Source organism: Macaca thibetana, chromosome 1 (assembly GCF_024542745.1).
Source record: "Macaca thibetana thibetana isolate TM-01 chromosome 1, ASM2454274v1, whole genome shotgun sequence".
Taxonomy (NCBI): Eukaryota; Metazoa; Chordata; class Mammalia; order Primates; family Cercopithecidae; genus Macaca; species Macaca thibetana.
Genome location: NC_065578.1, coordinates 115,131,043 through 115,151,826, shown reverse-complemented (window position 1 = coordinate 115,151,826; position 20,784 = coordinate 115,131,043). Strand labels below are relative to the sequence as shown.

Below are 20,784 nucleotides of genomic sequence, written 5' to 3'. Positions count from 1 at the left end.
AAAAATCATTTTATAAAATTCAGCATGTCTTCATGGTTAAAAATTCTCAACAATTAGGCACTGAAGGAACATACTTCATCACAATAAGGCCATATATGACAAACCCACAGCTAACATCATATTAAATGAGGAAAAGCTAAAAGCCTATTCTCTAAGAACTGGAACAAAAGAAGGATGTCCACCTTTCACCATTCTTATTCAGCATAGTACTGGAAGTCCTAGTCAAACCAATCAAAAAACAGAAAAATAAAAGGCATCTAAGTTAGAAAAGAGGAAGTCAAATTATCTTCCTTTGCAAATGACATAATCTTATATCACGAAAAACCTGAAGACTCCACCAAAAAACTCTTAGAACTGATAAACAGATTCAGTAAAGTTGTAGGATACAAAATCAACATACAAAAATCAGTAGTGTTTCTATACACCAATAACAAGCTAGCCAAAAAAGAAATCAAAAAAGCAAACCCACTTACAATAGCTGCAAAATATAAAATACCTAGGAATGAATTTAATGAAGGATATGAAAGACCTCTACAACAAAAACCACTGATGAAAGAGATTGAACAAACAAATGGAAAGACATCCCATGCTCCTAGATCAGAAGAATTACTATTGTTAAAATGGACATACTACCTAAAACAATCTATAGATTTAATGCATTCCCTATCAAAATACCAGTGACATTCTTCACATACATAGAAAAGAATTCTAAAATTCTAAAATTCTAAAAACAAAAGACCTCTAATAGCCAAAGCAATCCTAAGCAAAAAGAACAAAGCTGGAAGCATCATATTACCTTACTTCAAAATATACTACAAAGCTATAGTAACCCAAACAGCAAAGTATTAGTATAAAAATCAATACATAGGCCAATGAAACAGAACAGAGAACCCAGAAATAAATCCACATATTTACAGCCAATTGATTTTCGATTAATGTGCCAAGAACATACACTGGGGAAAGAACACCTTCTTCGATAAATGATGCTGGGGAAACTGGATATCCATATGCAGAAGGATGAAACTAGACCCTATCTCTCACCATATACAAAAGTCAACTTAAAATGGATTAAAGACTTAAAGATAAGATCCGAAAGAAAAAACAGGGGAAATTCTATAGGACATTGAACTAGGTGAAGATTTTATGGATGAGCCTTTATTTTTAAATTTTTTTAATTTTTTAAACCTGAGGTCTCCTCTGTTGTCCAGGCTGGAGTGCAGTGGCATGATCATGGCTCACTGCAGCCTTAAGTTCCTGGGCTCAGGTGATCCTTCCACCTCAGACTCCTGAGTAGATGAGACTACAGGTGTACACCACCATGCTCAGCTAATTTTTTTTATTTTTTTAGAGACAGGGTCTCACTATGTTGCACAGGCTGGTCTCAAACTCCTGTCCTCAAGTGATCTTCCCACTTCAGGCTCCTGAGCCACTAAGATAACAGGCATGAGCCACTATGCCCTGCTGTAAGTAAGACTTTAAAAGCACAGGTAACAAAAACAAAAATAGACAAATAAGACTATATTAAGCTAAAAACGTTCTGCACTGCAAAGGAAACAATTGATAAAGAGACAATCTGTACAATGGGAGAAAATATTTGCAAACTATTCATCTGACAAGGAACTGATATCCAGAATATACAAGGAACTCAAACAACTCAACAGCAACAAAACAAAACAAAACAAAACAAAAGCCAGTACTCTCATTAAAAAGCAGGCAACAGGTGTGAATAGACATTTCTCATAAGAAGAAATACAAATGGCCTACAGGCATGTGAAAAAATGTTCAACGTTGCTAATCATTAGGGAAATGCAAATCAAAACCACAATTAGATATCATCTCACCCCAGTTAGAGCGGTTATTGTAAAAAAAGACAAAAAATAACAAGTACTGGTGATGATGTGGAAAAAAGGGAATCTTATATGCTGTTGGTAAAAATGTCAATTAGTACAGCCATTATGGAAAACAGCATGGAGGTTTCTCAAAATATTAAAAATTGAACTACCATATGATCCAGTAATGCCACTACTGGGAATGTATTCAAAAGAAAAGAAATCAGTATATCAAAGGAATACCTGCACCTCCATGTTTATTTCAGCACTATTCAGAATAGCCAAGATATGGAATCATCCTAAGTGTCCATGAATAAATAAAGAAAATGCGGTATATATATACAATGGAATATTATCCAACCACAAAAAGAATAAAAGCTTGTAATTTGCGGTAACATGGATGGAACTGGAGGACATTATGTTAAGAGAAACAAACCAGGCACAGAAAGACAGTTATTGCATGTTCTCACTGCATATGTGGGAACTAAGAGTTGATCTCATGGAGGTAGAGATTAGAATAATGGTTACCAGAGGCTGGGAAAAGGTAGAGGCATGAAAAGAGGTTGGTTGATGGATAAAAACATACAGTTAGAGAGAAGGAATAAGTGCTAGCATTTGATAGCACAGTAGGGCGACTATAGTTACTAATAACTTATTGCCTATTTCAAAACATCTGGCAGAGAAGATTTGAAATGTTACCAACACAAAGAAATGATAAATATTTGAAGTGATGGATATTCTAAACACCCTGACTTGATCATTACACATTATATGCATGTATCAAAGTATCACATGTACCCCATGAATATGTACAGTTATTGTGTATCAATTAAATCAGGAAGAAAAGACTATGGGTGTAGCAGGTATACAGAAAGTAACTGGTAGGTCTTTGTGGCCAGACACAAAACACCATACACTTCCCTCCCCAGACTCTTTTCTCATGTGAAGCAAAAGCTTTAAACTTCTGGAAGAGTGGCAGCAAAGACTGTTGCCTAAAGCCCAGGAAAAGATGCATTATGGAGAGGGGTTAGGGGTATAAGAAAAGGCTATCTCTGGGGAGACGCACAAAATCATCTTGGACCTAACATCTCAAACTGATATAAGGCAGAGGTTTTCTACCACTAGGAAAGGTGAAGAAAACTCTTGTTCAAGATCGACTATTATTAATACAAAGCAGAATTGGGCTGCCACAAGACGGAGCAGCAGGAATGCAGAGAAGCCCAATTTCAGAGGCCCTCCCTAAGACATAGACTGGAGTAGAACAACAGATAAATCCATTACCCTGAACACAAACCTGGCAAAAAGTAACAAGCAAAAGTAATCTAAGACTGGGGATGGGGAAAATCCGTGGTGAAAGATCTTCCCTGTGGTACAGGCATTCAGGAAAGCTGAAAGCTGATGGTAGAGCAATAAACCTGAGAGAAGACTCTGGCATATCAGTGTCCACTCTAAGCACAAGGCAAAGGCAGCCCACCAGTGGAAGAATTAGGAGCCTGTGGTGCGATCATGGTAACCATAGCAACAACAAAACCTAAACCCAGCTCAACTCCTGACAGATTGAGTCAATTCTCCACATTAATGGCCTTACAGAAGAAGAGTCATTCTCATTTTCCACTGTTAACAATATTTACCCCATTCTCTACTATTCATGCAAGGTCTGGCATTTGCTCAAAAATTACATCACACACACGCGTGCGCGCGCGCACACACACACACACACATATACAGTACCTACTATCAAGAAACAATGATGTCAACATCCAATACCCAGATGTTGAAACTAGCATACAGGAACTTTACAATAACTATGATTAATATGTGAAAGGATATAGTAGAAAAGGTAGCATTTATAAAAGATGGGGAATTTCTCCCATCTTTTGGAGAAGAAGAAACATGTATAAAAGGTAAGGAATTTCTCCCATCTTTTTCAGAGAAGAAGCATGTATAAAAGATAGGGAATTTCTCCCATCTTTTTCAGAAGAAGACATCTTTCATCTGAAATTCCCCATCTTTTATACATGCTACCTTTTTTACTATATCCTTTCACATATTAATCATAGTTATTGTAAAGTTCCTGTATGCTAGTTTCAACATCTGGGTATTGCTAGAAATTAAAAACCTAATATTGGCTAGGCACGGTGGCTCATGCCTGTAATCTCAGCACTTTGGGAGGCCGAGGCAGGAGGATCATCTGAGGTCAGGAGTTCAAGACCAGCCTGGCCAACATGGTGAAACCCCTTCTCAACTAAAAATACAAAATTAGCTTGGTGTGGTGGCAGGTGACTGTAATACCAGCTACCTGGGAGGCTGAGGCACAGGTGCTTGAACCCAGGAGGTAGAGGTTGCAGTGAGCCAATTGCGCCATTGCACTCCCTCCTGGGCAACAAGAATGAAACTCCATCTCAAAAAACAAGCAAACAAATAAACAAAAACAAAACTAACAGTGGAGATAAAAAATGCTTTCAACATACTCCTTAGTAGACGTATGAACCCAGCTGGAAAGAATCAGTTAACTTGAAGATCTGTCAACAGAAATTACCCAAACAAAAATACAAAAAGAAAGAAGAAGAGTGGGAGAATAAAATCAGAATAGGGCGTTCATATCAAATATAATAATGTACATACAACTGGAGTCCCAGAAGGATAAGAGAAATAAAATGGGGAAGAAGAGATATTTGGAGACATAATGAATGGCCAAGAATTGTCCAAAAATAGTGAATGACAGTAAATCACAGATCCAAGCTCAAACAACCCCAAAAGGATATACACCAAACAAACAAAGAAAACCTTACATATACTTAGATACATCATAATCAACCTGCTAAAAATCTAAAATAAACAGAAAATTTTGAAGGCAGCTGGGGAAAAATGATGGTGAACACATTATATACAGCAAAACGAAAAGAATACTTAGTGTAGACTTTTCATCAGAAACCATACAAGCCAAAAAAGAAATGAAGTGACATTTTTAAGGCACTGAAGGAAAAAATAAAAATAACTGTCAACTTAGAGTTCTACACACAAAGAAAATTTTTTGAAAATGAAAGCAAAGACACTTTCATAAAAACAATAGGTGAGAAAATTCAGTAACAGCTTACTTGCTTTGTAATAATTGTTAAAGTTCTTCAGGCAGAAGGATTACGTTACCAGATAGAAATTTGGATCTACACAATCGAATGAAGAGTTCTGGGAAGGATAAATGAATACTACTTAGCAATAAAAAGGAACAGCTAACTAATATATAACAACATGGATGAATTTCAACGTAACAACTGACTAAAAAAAGGCAGACAAAGCCAAAGCATATTGTATGGTCAATATATAAAATTCTAAAAACATGAAATAATGTCTAGTGACAGAAAGTAGATCAGTGGTTTCCTATGGGCTTAGGAAACATACACTCACCATACAACCCAACAATTTTATTCTTGGTTATTTACCCAGGAGAATTGAATGCACGTGCCCTCATAATACCTGTATAAGGACTGTTATACCAAATTTATTAGCTGTATTCTTAATATCCAAAAACTAGAAACCGCCCAAATGTCTATTAGTTTGTGAATGGATAAACAAACTGTGCTACATCTATACAATGGAATACTACTCAGTAATAAAAAATAATAAAGTACTGATACATGCAACAACATGGATGAATAGTAAAAAAAACTTTATACTAAGTAAAAGAAACCAGGCTTGAAAGTCTATACTTTCTATACTAAGCAATTCTATTTTTATGACATTCTGGAAAAGGCAAAACTATAGGAACAGAAATCAGATCTGTGGTTGTCTGAGGTTGGATATAGATAAAAGGATTGGCTACTAAAAGGTACAGGAAACTTTTCAGGGGAATGGAAATGTTCTATATTTTGAGTGTGTTGTTTACATGAGTGTATACGTTTGTGAAATTTGTAAAACAGGACATCTCTTGAAGGATGAGTTTTACTGTATATAAATTATACTTCAGCAAACTGATTTTAAAAATTAGGCACCCAAAATAGGAAAGCAAATCTCTCAAATTTTTCAGTGATGTTTAAAATCATAGCACACTCAAGCCAGTACCTTTAGACATTTTACTAAATATAAAGATAAACGTTTAGAAACCTCTTTTAAAGTTTCTTATTTTATAGCAAAAGCCAAACTGTTGGGGAAATAACTGAAATAATACTCAGAACCCAGTAGAGTGATAAACTAAAATCCTTTCTCATATTGACAGATTCCATTGATGGACACTTGGGAAACATTTCTGAACATTCCTGAAATTTTGAAGAAATAAGTATTAGATCAATTTATGCAGTGTTATAATTATGTCAGTTTGTTGTTTATGTGGATTAAAAAACAGCAGCTATTTCTAACGTGTTTGAGCATGTGGTACTTTACAGATTCTATCTCAGAATCTTCTGAAATACATAAAGAACTCTTTTTAAGGGGGTATAAATGGAAAAATGTATGGGAGCAGATACATTCACAACTGAAAGGATCTTTAATAGAAAGAATAATTTATGGAAAAATTATGGAAGTGTAACCACCGAGGAAAAGGCTGCTTTAACTCAAATATATATAAACAGCCTGGAGTCAGAGAGACCATCACAAACAAAATTTATTCACTAAGTAATTGCTATGCAAGAAATATGCATAATTTGAAGCCAAAGTATACAAGATGTACCCATGTAGTTAGTTTTAGAAATACGAGTCTTTCAAAATATTATAGAATCTTTGCAATAAATAAAACGGGAAAATAACATAAAATTCTAGTGTTCCACAATGAAAAATGCTGTTTGGCAAGTGGTAAAGTACGTAAAGAGTACTTAAAGAGTTGCTCAAATTTAAGATAAGTGTTCCAAAGTTATTTTTTATGACAATGTCAATGGTATGCTACCAGCAGATTAAAAAAAAAAGAATGCACACGCAGTGTGTCTCTTTATGTGCATATTTTTAAATGAATTAAATGATAACTTTAAAAAACATTGTACAATGGTGTAGGCATTTTGAAGAGATCTAATTTAGAAATTTTTCCATTGTTATGTGATTTTTGCTACCCCAAATAATGCAAATGTTAAAATTTATTATATCTGAACACTTGAAACACTTGGAAGCATAGATTTCTAGGTTGTTAAAAATTTTTCTAAATCAAGAGTTTTATGCATTTTAAACACATTGTTAAAAGAAAAACTAATTCACATTAGAAAGAGACTTACTGTCCAAATTTCAATAAAACTTTGGAAAATTTCATAGATAAGAAAGAAAAATGAGAATGATAATTTAGTTAACACAATCAGTGATTAACTTCTGTTAGACTTTTGATTTTTTTCTTATAGCACATACTTTACTGTTTCATAAGAAAATAAATGATCTACCACAGCAATGTGTATATGTCTGAATGGATTGGGGGATTGGAAATATCCTTTTATTAATATATGTTTAGTGAAAATAAATAGCTCTCAAATTATGTCCTATCACTTATGGTGTTTATATCGATACTAAAATATTTTTGTCACAAAAGAATTTCTATTTTGTCCCCTGTAATTATTACTAATGAGATAATATTGGCTTATATAAAATAAATTGATTTTTTAAAGTTTTAATTTTTAAAAGTTGGGAATGGTTATCCACCACAGATATCAGCTCACCAGCACAAGGAGTGGACCATAGATTAATACAGAGCAAACTAGGGATACCATTGTCTATCTTTAACCTCTGATTGTGTTGACTCCCACCACGGTTCAGGTCACATAGATGGCAAGTTTTCAAAAGTACTACTACAACTGGTGGTAGTCTCTTCTATTCCTTTAAAGAAAGCAAACAAATAAAAAATTATAAAAACCCTTACCATTTAAGATAAAATCAATGACAATAAGAAAAATATTTACTAGATAGAATAATAAATAGAGTAATACAGTGAAAATAGGAATTGTTGGGGCTCAGAAAATAACTCAGAGTATGGCACTTTGGCATCCTGAGTACTTTGAACAAAAGGTGATTGAAAATCCCTTAAAAGCAAGTCTCTCTCTGAACTTCTCATGCCCTCCTTTCTCCTTGCTCCCTTTTCTCCCCCAAAGGCAAGCCATAGAAACTAGAATTTCCCTTCCCCAAGGTGGATCACAGAAGCTAGAACCCGTCTCTCCAAAGCCAGCCATACAACCTAGAAATAGTATTCTAACATTCTCCCATTTTTTTTGTATAAGAGCTGGCCATAAAGAAATTCTCTGACTTACTCTGTCTGCAAGTAGACTATAAGACCCTCATTCTAGAAGGGGTCTTGCCCTATCCCTGGAAAAAGGAATGCCACACAGAGAGGCCAAGAAGAATCTTAACACGCAGGCTTTCCTGGGTTCCCTCATTCAGTCTGTTGCTGTAAGATCACTCCCTTTTTGTCCAGTCACATTTCTGCACGGCTATCCACTCTGCATCAAATCTAGGCATAAAAATGGACAGTTTTCCTTTGGATCTTTGGGTCTTCATTCTGAAGACTCCTGTGTCGTGTAAAACTCTGATTACATAAATATGTTGTGTTTTCATGTTAACCTGTCTTTTGTTAAAGGAGTGTCAGCTGTGACCATTATGATGGGTGAGAAAAGACATCATGCCCTTTACCCACTACAGTGATATACATATCACGTGATATGTCTTCTGAATTTTCTAATAGCTTTATTGAGATACACTTAACATACCATAGTTAAGGTATACAGCTCAATGTTTTTTTAGTATATTTACAGAGTCGTGAAATCATCACCAAAATCTAATTTTAGAATATTTCCATCATCCCAAGATGAAACTCTGTGCTGATTAGCAGTCACTCCCTGGCCCCTTTCTTTACCCCATCTTATCTGTGTACAGCCATTAATCTACTCTCTGTTTCTATAGATTTGCTTATTTTGCACCTTTCCATATGAATGGAGTCATGCAATATGTGGTCTTTGTGTCTGGCTTCTTTCACTCAGCATAATGTTATTGAGGTTCATCCATGTTGTCTCATGTACTAGTACTTTGTTTCTTTTTCTTGCCGAATAGTAGTCTATTGTATGGTTATATCACATTCTGTTTATCCATCCATCAGTTGGTGGACTTTTGGGTTGTTTCCACTTTTTCTTATTTGTTTTTAAAATTGACAGACAAAAATTGTATACATTTATGATGTACAATATGATGTGTCGATATGTGTTTACATTGTGGAATGATTAAATCAAGCTAATTCACATATCCATCACTTCACATGCTTATCATATTTTGTGATAACATCTGAATTTTTGTATTACATCTTTTTCTGCTATATCAGCCAAAAACCAGATTCTAAATAAATTGAACTTAAAACCAGATGATCAAATCATTATCTCAACGGGTTAAATAATGAGTCTCACAAAATTAAGCTTATTGCTCTCAGAAGTTCTACATTATCAATAATACCTTATGCTGTTAATTGGTTTTTGTGCTGTTAATACATAAAATTAATTATTTTACAAATATTATTTTTGTTTATCATATATTTAATAAATATAAATATTTAAATTTATAAATATATTGATAAATATTTATAAATTTAAAAATAAATATTATTTTTATCATATCTTTACATATATCTTTTTGTGTATCTTTACAAGTATATGATATACTAGTACATGTACAAAGTAGTACATGTACAAAGCTTATACATGTACTACTGTACTAGTATATTATATAGTTATAATTGGGTATATACATATACTCAATATGTATGCCCCAAATTTTTATCTATGGGGTACAAAATTTTAAAAAATAGACTGGAAACAGCTGTCTAATGAAATTAACAAATAATATAAAGCCTCTGTAGTCCAACAGTATCTGGCAAAGTACTAGATGAGCAGTAAGTATTTAAACTACACTGATACCGTATTAGTCCATTCTCAGGCTGATATAAGAACATACCTGAGACTGGGTAATTTATAAACGAAAGATGTTTAATTGACTCACAGTTCCTCAGGGCTAAGGAGGCCTCAGGAAACTTATAATCACAATGGAAGGGGAAGCAAACATGTCCTTCTTCACAAGGCAGCAGGAGAGAGAATGAGAGCTAAGCAAAAGGGGAAGCCCCCTATAAAACCATCAGATCTCGTGATAACTTACTCTTTATCACGAGAATAGCATTCAATTACCTCCCACCTGGGAATTATGGGAAATACAATTCCAGTTAAGATTTGGATGGACACACAGCCAAACCATATCACTCACTAACCACCCCTGAATGCAAAGGTGGCAATTTATCTAAGTTTTGTGTGTATGTATGTTTCTCCCTTGCCATATGCATTTTGGTGAATAGTTCTGTGTGAGTATATCTGTGTATGATACAATGACCACAGAAACATAGTACTTTGTGTTTGAGAGTGTCGTTTTTGAATTTAGACCACCTGAATCTCTATCTTAGCTCCATAATTTATTAGCTATATGACCTTGAGTAGATTGCCATCTATTCCAAGTCCTAGTTTTCTTATACACAAAATTGGGACAACAGTACCTATCTACTCATAGGTTTGTGGTGAAGGTTAAATAAGTTAATATGAGCAGAGTCACTGTACCTAGGTCTGACACATGGAAAATGCTCATTGTAGTTTGGCCACCAGAGCTATAGACACATACACACACACACACACACACACACACACACACATGGATGAGTATATCTGGATATGTTTATTTTTCTATGTCAATCTATATCTGGTCCTCAATATGTATTTATACTGAATAATAACAATAATAATGATAGCTGATACTTACTGAACATGAGTTCTAGGCATTAGTTTAAGCACTTTACATAGATTATCTTGTTCACCTTCAGAAAAAAAAATATGACATAACAACATTACATAGCATACTTTGATTATTCCCATTTTACAGATTAGAAAACTAAGGTCCAAAAAGTTTAAGTAACTTAAAACTAAATTCACACAGGTAGCATACGACAGAGCCACAAAGTCTGACTTTTTAAGCCACTACTTATCACCTCCCCATTCATTTAATAATATTATTTAATATTACTCTTATAGTCTATAGTATCATAATTTGTATGGTGCTTAGTATTTTATGAAATATTTTCAAATACATTGGGTCTCATAGCAAGCCTGTGAAATGAGAAGTGAAGTATTATTATTCTCATTTTTATAAGAAAGCAAACTGATAGAACTGAACCATGGGTGTCCTTTGGTGGAAGAGTTTCCATGTTACAAATATCCAGGGTACCTCTGTACATAAGGAGTCACAGCATGAATGAACTGAGTACCTATAACGTGTCAAGCTCAGACACTAGTGCTGGGGATATAAACTACAGACCTCCCCTGGAAGCATCATAGCCTAGGGAGAGACCAGTGTGGTAACCAAGAACCAAGAATCACGGTACACAATATGTAGTCTCTAAGGGAGACATGAAAGGAGTGTTTATGGAGCACAGAAGGAGGGGCCATCTGTGCCAGGGAGGTCTTAGAAAAGGCAAAGGGATGGGGGAGGGGGAGGCTTTCCTGGAAGAAAGAATGCATGGGTGTGAATGTGAATCCATGTTTGTGTCTATGACAGTGTGGCTAGGCATAATGAAGTATGGATCTGAGTATGTACCTGTTTATATAGGCTTACTCCTATAAGTATTAATTTTTGTGTATGCTGGCTGCTGGTGTAGAATGAGTAAGCCTGAACATAAAAGAGAATTTGTCTGGTATAACACACACCATAGCAGAATTGGACCTGCCCTGATATGCACAACCCATCATGACCCCCCAACACCAGGGGAACCAGAGATGCTGGTCCTTTCCCACTGTAGCAGCTGCCCACTCTAGAGCTATGGTGATTAGACTCACAAGTTTTTTCAATTCATCAGTCTGGGTGTGTGGTGGTCTAATAGAGCCAGCCAGCTTGTATGAGTAAGGGTGGGGGAAAGAGGGAGGAGGTACAGGTATCTGTGGGTGTGCATCTGTGTGCACACTTCTGGTTGTGTGTGAATGCTTAGCATTGGCTGTTCCTAATTAGAGTGAGGAAACCTCCCTTCTCCCTTCGTCATCACCACCTTGGGGTGTTTATCCACTCACCTGTTTCCATTGCCACCTGTATGGGGCCGGCTTCTGTCTTCACTTTAACGTCCTGGGGATATCTAAAATATATCTCTGTGCTGGGGTTAGGCAGAAGCAAGGCTGGGAAGTGTTGGTGCCCTTATTTGGTGGAGGCACTCCCTCCTTTCCCCCACCCCTGCCCCATTCTGGTCCAGGAATCTCTCAAAGGAGCAAAAATGTGGGCAAAGGCAAGTAGTACTTGTGGAAGCCATGAAAAACCCGGAGGGTCACTTCCAGGGGTGGGCTGCTCCATGTGCCTCCCCTGGTGATAAAATCTGCTTTTAGGGCAAAATTAAGGAAGGCAAGTGAGGACTCCTCTCTCCACAAATGTTCCCCTAGGAACTGGGGAGGTGGGAATAAGGCTATAACGCTCTTTATTTCTTTAAGCTTGTATGAGCAAAACAAGCCCAAATAATCACAAATAATATGTAGTTGATATTAACTATGAGTATCTTTATAAAATGGCAAAATAATTGAACTAGATTTTATTTTTTATTATAAAGTATATAAATTCAGGGCCATGGGATCATGTAAGGCAAAGGCATTATGTACTGGAATACACTGGTAATTTGTGTTTACACCTTAGCACAAGCACTGCCACACAGTTAAAATATTAGCACGTTAAGATGGGCAAGAATGAAGTGCAATAATCAACACATGTAGCATGTCATATTTCAGCTTGAAAGAATAAGTGGGTGGAGAGAAAAACAAACATGTACAGAAAAGTAGAATGATCTCACATTCGTGGTCCTTGAATATGTGGATTCTCTTTCTAGTTCCATCAATGGCTTAATCTATTGAAAGCTTCTTACCATCTATTGATAAGTTAGTCTATAGCAGATCATTTCTCAAAAATATTAATATGCTTAATCAAACCTTACTGAAGTATTTTTTAAAATGTAAATGATCTCTAATAAATGTTAGCTGTTGCATGTCTAAATACTTTATGTTTATTGCAGCATCTTGTATAGTATATATTTCCTTGTTCTGGACGCAAATATTTTTCTAAATATTAAGGGAAAGTGATGGCTTTGTAATATGCCAGGGGAATTTTTTCATAGTCAATATATTGTTTATTTGCACTTAAATATTTCGTCAATAATCTGGAAAAGAGAAATAGCCTGACTATGGCTAGAGACTGTTTAGAGGCTAAGATTTCTATCATGAACTGCTTTCAACTGTTATATTTTATGGCACAGATTCAGTGGGAATCTGATCTGCTAAAATATTTGGGCTGTGAAAACTCCCACACTGTGACAGATGTCAAGTCCAATTAAGTGACTCATGTCCAGGTTTCTGTCCAATAGGATTTCCCATTAAATATCAATTTAGGGGAAAAAAATTCCATCCCCCTTCCTAAGCCTTTATCTCTTCCACCATCTCCAGGCTGAATCAATTGGTACCAGGAGAGCCCAGAAGCCACACACGCATCTCTGCCTCTTTGCCCTGGCTCTCCCACCCTCTTCCCGTCTTTCTCTGCTTCCTTGTCACTGTTACTCCAGGAGACATTTACTTTTCACCAACCTTTCTCCAAGCATCTCCAAGCCACTGACTATATATATTTTGCTACAAGGTAAAGAGAGGAGGGGGTGGGGATGGGGGATACAACCAAACCTTGAAAGACTTTGAAACTGGAAAATAGGTGTCTATTTATACAACATACAAGTAAATGAGGGAAGAGGAAGAGGCAACCTTAGCTCCGAGTTACAGTATTGTGTTCCTGGGAACTGGGGAGATATCAACTGAACAAAGCCTTATCTTTAAAAAAAAAAAAAAAAAAAAATCACTTCTGAGCAAGATCACATCTCTGTCCTGCACTTCCCAGTTTCTGCTCAGCCGTATTAAGGGAAGGAAAGGCGTCCGATAGGAGAGGAATCTTGTCTTAACCATCTTTCTTATTGATTATTCGCGCTATTAGAAAGTGGAGGAATCAGCCCTTCGATGTGATTGTGTTTATCTCTGTATCTCTTTTGTTATTTTTAGAGACCTAGAAGAGGAAAAAAGGCACGAGACTTTTCAACACATCGTTTAAAAAAAATCAACAACGAATTTCTTGAAATGTTTGAGAACAATTAAAAGGAAAACGCGTTTTTAAAAAAATCTATCAACTAAGTGAACAATCATTCATATCGTCTACGTCCTGAGATATTATCGTCCCTCGCTGCGGACACCAGCGAGATGACAGCTGCTTTTTCATTTTTGAATGTAATAAATATTTGCTGCTTTTAATATTTTCTGGAATCTCCCCTCGCTATTCCCTGGCATTTTAACTCTAAAGATTGGAGAACAGATTATCAAAAAGGCTTTTGCAAGGTAAGACTCCTTTAAATAATTTTTTTCAGCTTGAAATAAGTTAGATTATTCATACTGCATTTATAGATGCAGGTCATTCCATAGTTAAAGAGAGAAAGCGCATACACGACATACTATTTATGAATATTTTTAAAGATCTGGAGGAGAATTTAACATGCTTTGAGGGCAACCCAGGAACTTTTTACCAGAACTACAACTATTTAGTGCTTATTGTGATTTTCCATTACTCGTCTATTTATTTCTGCCCTTTCAAGCTGACTGTGTAGATGCAAGTTGTTCTACTCATAAACGTACCCGAGAAAAGCCCGTAGGGAGTCACAGGCAGTTCACTGGGATCATTTGTTTTTATTTTGCCGTAGAGGACCTGATTTCCTCGCAGGGAAATTAAAGCTGTTTTGGCCCAATTCGCTCCTCAGCAAGTGAGGTGCTGGGAACCGATCACGCATCCCCTTGCTTTTGTTTCTCTAGAAGCAAACGCTCCTATATGTCGCCGACGCGATTTCCCCCGCGCCGAGCGTCGCTGTGGCTGCCCACGCCAGGGCCCCGAGTTCGCAGCCGGGTCCTCACTCTCGACGCCCGGGGGACGGTGCGTGCAGCCCCCGCAGGGGCCTTTCTCCTCCTACCGCGCCCCTTCTTGAAGCCCGAATTCCCCCGAAGCCCAGCGGTTCCGAGTGGCCCCCTCCCAGAAGGCGCGCAGTCGGGGCCGATGCTCCAGGCGCCCCGGAGAAGCCTGGCCAGGTGGCGTTTCCAAGAGGGCACAGTTAGAGGAAGGCTAAGCACCGACATGCCCGGACTTGGCCAGGCCACCCGGCGACAGCTGCGGGCTACCGAGCTCCGGTTCCGGGAGCGCCCGAACTTTGCCTGCAGAGATGCAGCTCCCACCGGGACAACACGCTCGGCACCCGCTCGTCCCCGCCCGCCCCGCCCCGGACCCTTCCCTTCTCTTCCCTTTCTTCTGCATCCTCTCCTCCCTCAGCGGCCCGGCTGCCGGCATTTTCCCGCAAGGTGGTCGCCAGACTGCCGGGCGCATTGTCTGATCCCACGTCGCCGTGTCCCTAGGTCCCCTATGTGTGTGGCTGTCTGCGTGACAGATGGTGCTCCAGGAGCCTGCAAGGCCATCGGAGTCAATTTTCTTTTGAAAGGCTCCGCCACGTTTGTTTAGTCATTTCTTTATGATTTCGGAGAAGCGCGAGGGGTCCAAGAAGGCTTCCCGCCCCCAGCCGCTGGCTCTCTGCTTGCGCTCCGGGATGGAGGTTCCTGACAGCCCGCATCCCAGCGCCGGGCGCCCCCGGCGCAGTCCCAGACCAGCGCCAGGCCCTCGGGCGCCGCGGCTGCCCGGTTGCTTCGCCGGAGGCCCTCGGGGCGAGAAGCGCACTCCGCGTCACACCGCCCCCATGAAAACCCAGATGTATTCGTTGTTCGGAATCACTCGTTTGTCTGGGAAGGGGACGAAGGGAGGGAGACGGAATAGCGCGGTTGGCATTTGGCCGGAAGAGGCACAAAAACCCAGTCGCGACCCTATAGGCCTGCGGTCGTCCCCCAGGCCCCGGGCCACAGGCCCGCCGTGGCCGTCGGCAAGTCGAGGTGTCGGGTCCAGAATGCGGCCTGGGTCAACTGCGTCCCCACTGGCTCCCGCGCCATGGGGACGCGCGGGGCTCGCGCCCTCGGGCCAGATCCTCTCGGCGCCCTCCAGCGTCGCGCGCCGGCCTGCTGTGGGGAGGGGGCCCGGGCCGCGCGTCCGCTGGGAGGGCCGGTGTGGTAGGCCTCGGCCGCCATCCTTCCAGCAAAAGACCCTGATTTCTTTTACTGATTAATTTTCCGACCCCTCCTCAGCCTCCAAAATGATGCTGAGTCCGGACCAAGCCGCAGATTCGGACCATCCCAGCTCGGCGCACTCGGATCCAGAGTCCCTGGGCGGCACGGACACCAAGGTGCTGGGCAGCGTGTCGGACCTGGAGCCGGTGGAGGAGGCCGAGGGCGACGGCAAGGGCGGCAGCCGGGCCGCGCTCTACCCGCATCCGCAGCAGCTGAGCCGCGAGGAGAAGCGCCGCCGCCGGCGCGCCACCGCCAAGTACCGCTCGGCCCACGCCACCCGCGAGCGCATCCGCGTGGAAGCCTTCAACTTGGCCTTCGCCGAGCTCCGCAAATTGCTGCCCACGCTGCCCCCGGACAAGAAGCTCTCCAAGATCGAGATCCTGCGCCTGGCCATCTGCTACATCTCCTATCTCAACCATGTCCTGGACGTGTAGGGCGGGGTGCGCCGCAGGGGGCCGCCTGTCCCGGTGTCCGCGAAACGCGACGGATCCGGGTGGCCGCCGCTGGGGTGGCGGAGGCTGCGGTGGTCCAGCGAGACGGCCACCTCGAGAGACTCGGGCCGGGGAAGAAGCTCGCTACCTGTTCTCTCTGGTCAGCAGGGCAACAAGAGAAGGTTTCCGATGCAGGCAGGTGGGGTTGTCTGGCGAGCCCGGGGGCTCGCAGGGGGGATTTTTCAGGCCAGGAGAACCTCGTGGAGACACTCGAGATGAGCCACCTCTGGGGCTCCCCAAGGGTTGTTGCTTTAACCCACTGGAGACTTTGAGTTCTCCTACGTTCATCCGCCGCAAATCTTAATGTGTTGAAAGAATGAGGGCAGAAGTTCAGAGTATGCAGGCTCATAACTTTAGGCTATCTGGAATTTTTCTAATGGACAAATGACCAAACACTGGGGAGGAGGAGAGAGGAGGGATCTCGCCCGTAGAGATGGAAGGCACAGAAAGGTGCGACAGGAAACTTTCCTTTCTGTTGTGAAAATAAAGATTATATTAGAATCCAAATAAACCCTGAATATTTAGTAAGGTTAAAAAGACAAATTGAGAACAATTAGACACACGGTGTGAGGATTTGAGCTTGGTGAGATTTTATCTCCAAGATATGACACCAAGGTAGACAGGAAAATCCATATTTAAATGGAAAAATTTAATATCTGATTGCTTTTGCAGGCGAAGTGCCCCTTTATATATCCAAAAACATCTATTTGTGACCTTAAACATGTGGACCCATAGGTGCAGTTAGAAAAAGACAACCTATTTTTATTTATGTTAGAAGGAGTAGAGTATTTTTTTCAAGACATTTATTTTTCAGAGTGGTGATACTTTTACTTTGGATACTCTGTGCCAATTTATTTATAGTCAAGTGTTTACACTTTTTCCTGTGGAATAATTATGTCTAACTTTTTACGTGTTTGTTGAGATTATACTGTGGTCTTTCTTTCTGCTCTAATTATATTGCACTTATATAACAAATTTCCCACTTCTCCCTGTTTCTAAACATATTTTATATATTAAGATGTTTGTTCTTGAAAGGTTCTTTTGTTGTGAGATCAGCAACACTAGCACTTCACTATTATAGTTTTTTAAAAAGTGTGTTATTCTTATCTGTAGTTATGTCTGAGAAGTCCTTTACAAGCTGTTTATAAGGAGAGTAGCTTCTTTGTGTGTGTGATGTTTGTGCGTGTGATGAATTTAGGAAATTAAGTTATTTTCCTAAGAAAAAAAAGAAAAAAAGAATTCAGAACTACTTTCCTCTGTGACACCAAAAAGAAAAGTCTATAACCTGAAAATGTTTCATGTTCTCTGCTGTGAAACTCTTAAAACAAGGAGTGTATTTTAGAGACAAGGGAAAAAAAACCACATCTGCTATCCAAAGATTTTAGTCTTTTTCAGGGTTTTTTTGTGTCTCTGTTGCTTTATATAATGCAATATTTTGTAGTGAAAATAGATATAATCTGGTTTCTATCTGACGAGTTTTTCATATCTCATGAATGGTGCGCTGTTTTGCATATAAATAAAGGTATCAACTAAAGTCCTCTCTTTTATTTTAAGCACACTGTCTAAAAATAATGGACATGTTAGCCAAGCATGAAATATCTTAATGGACTCAATTCCTTAGAAAGAAACTGGTAAACACAACAAAATCTTAACATCAACATATTTATGTAGTGAAATATTTGATGGTCAAATTTGGACGTGGATCAGTCCCATAAATAGATGCCCTACATATGATGGTGACATAGATCATTCTACTCTCAATGAGGAAAATAAGTATAGTGTTTATATAAAATACTACTTGAATTGTGGATTCTTTGCCTCTAAAAGAAAACTTAATAACTCTCTAACCCTGCCTCTTCAAATTAGAGTTGGGAAACTGAGGCCCAAGGAGTGACCTGCACTAAGACACATAGCTATTTAATGGCAGTGAGAAGAAGATCCCTGATACGATGACTCTCAATCCTCATGGCACTTATTAAGAACAAGGTGTCTATTACTGTTGTAATACTCAAACATCTAATCAGTACACAGATTCAAGACAGGGCACCTGCAAACAATAAAAAAAAAAAATTGAGCCCCGGACCAACCTTGAGATACGAAGAATAACATCTGCAAAAACCTGTGGCTAGTATAAAAATGCGAAATATATTGCTTACAAACAGAAGACATAAATGACTTAAAAACTATATGTACATATGCATATATAGAATATTATGAACTGTGAGTCTATATCACACCAAGTTTCAGAGTAAATGCAGTTAGATGGATGCTAGGCCTTATGCATATAAAATGTCTGTGGGATTGCTGGTATTCTTTGCTTTTCACCCAGGTGTCTTGTTGTCAGCTTCACAGATACCTACTAGGTAGGACCTCATCCTCTCCCTTACATGAAGGTGTGTAGTAGGAAAGTACTTCCTAGTGTGTGAAAAAGAACAGCACCTTCCGTTGCCTTGTATCTGGACAATGTCCTGGTCACTAGAGCAATGGCTGGTTACTTTGTGACCTGCAAAACACATGAGCGCCTGTAGGCCTTCTCACCTCTAGGCAGTGTGGAGGGATAACTACTCCTAGTTCTTATAGCACCTCTCTATTATACAAGAGAATAATTAGCCCTGCTCCTGTGCCAAGGGTATGAAATCAACTTCTAACCTCTGGAAACCTTCCAAGTGCCTCTCTTTCCCAGTTTAGGGGCCCAACTTCCAACTGACCAACACAGTCCTCCCATTCACCTGTAGGAGGAACCTATTGATACACTCCCCTAGACAAAAGGCCCTTGCTTTGGAATTTGGACAAAGGGCAGCATCCCTTCCTAGCTACACAGTCCATGTGATTCCAGGAGAGGATCTTCACAAAGTCATTTCAAATCCAAAGCTGCTGAACACCCTCCAAGAGAGACAAGCATGGTGGCAGTCTGCTAGACCAGAGGGTGACTGACACATCCCCTGAGTATAGCGCAGACACAGTGATTATTCTTTGAATGACGTGAGGTCTCATCCATGAGGTCTCAATTCTTCTTTGAATGACGATGGTGAGCATTCATTCTTACATTCAACCGTTGTTTATTGAGGACCCACTGTGTGCCAGGCATTGTTCTAAATGCTGAAAATAGAGTAACACATGAGACAAAGTCTACTGGAGAAAAGCAGTACACTGAAGCAAAAAAAAATTAATTTTAGATAATGCTAAATGCTATGAAGAAAAATAAAGCAGGGTAAAGGATAGAGAATGGGGGCTGGACATGCTGGTGCTGGGTAGCATTTTAGAGAGGGCTGTTGGAGAAAGCCTCTCTGAGGAGATACATTGGTACCCTTGGCCCAGAGACTTAGGCCTGCTGGACCAGCTTCTACAGTTGCTGCTACTAGCGCTGCCTTTTCTTTTCTCATCCTGTTAAAATGTTCTGAGTGCTCATGCTACCAAAACAACCTGCGCAGGTCACTCACCTTTCCGCAGCTGGCCCCAACCTGTCCTTTACCTGAGCTTGGTCTTTCCCCAAACAGACCCAGAACCACATGTCTTTCTGCTGTCCCTTCACCTTCTTCTCTCTGCCTGCAGCCACTCAACAACTTGCCAGGCCATTGCTGCTCCCCAGAAAGCATAGCCCCAGCTGGCCCAGCAGACAATATTTCTCCACCCAGATGGCCTTCCCCTCACTTCTACCACTGCTCAGAAACTTCCAGAGAACAAGGGCAAAAGTACTGGGCAAAACAACCTTCCTCTTGAGGGAGAGGGGAAGAGGAGGGGCAGTGTATGACGGGATGGAATGGTAAAGGAAGGGCCAACTGAGGAGAGAGGACTGGGTAAGGAGGGAAATGAGACTGGGTGGGAGTGGGGAACTCTGGAGGGAATACCCGCTTCCCATAGGAATGCCATTTGGGGAGGCTCCCTCCAGTGGCCCTGCCCCATGAACACATGTCACCAGACCACTATGATGAGGTGAGTAGGCAGAGCCAACCTCTGTGATGCTGTGATTTATCCATCTCTCCTCACTGCTGTCTCTGGCTGCCAGTTTTCTTACTGATGTTTGGGGTGGAGAGAATTTAGGGGGAGAAGAGGGTCAACTTAAGAGCATGCACAGCCAATACCCTTTTCCATACTTTGATGTGCTATCTCATTTATCAGTATTAGTAGTAGAAATAATAACTAATGTGGGTTGAGTGTGTACTATATGCTTACTAAAGTGCTTTGCATGCATTATCTCCTGTAATTCTCACAACCACCCAGTGAGGTAGGTACTTTTACTGTCTCCATTTAACAGATGAGGAATTTCAGGCT

General features: G+C 40.0%; 2 protein-coding genes across 4 annotated transcripts in view; both read left to right on the top strand.

The window, feature by feature from the left end:
• The window catches only part of NGF (nerve growth factor), a 1,213,865-nt gene that overhangs the window by 654,595 nt on the left and 538,486 nt on the right, over window positions 1–20,784 (top strand). The gene's annotated exons all lie outside the window — the stretch shown is intronic.
• On the top strand, window positions 12,377–18,041 carry NHLH2 (nescient helix-loop-helix 2). Its single transcript, XM_050748384.1, has 3 exons — window positions 12,377–13,466; window positions 13,877–14,206; window positions 16,040–18,041. The coding sequence occupies exon 3, from the start codon at window positions 16,048–16,050 to the stop codon at window positions 16,453–16,455; it is 408 nt and encodes a 135-aa protein (XP_050604341.1). The 5' UTR covers window positions 12,377–13,466; window positions 13,877–14,206; window positions 16,040–16,047; the 3' UTR covers window positions 16,456–18,041.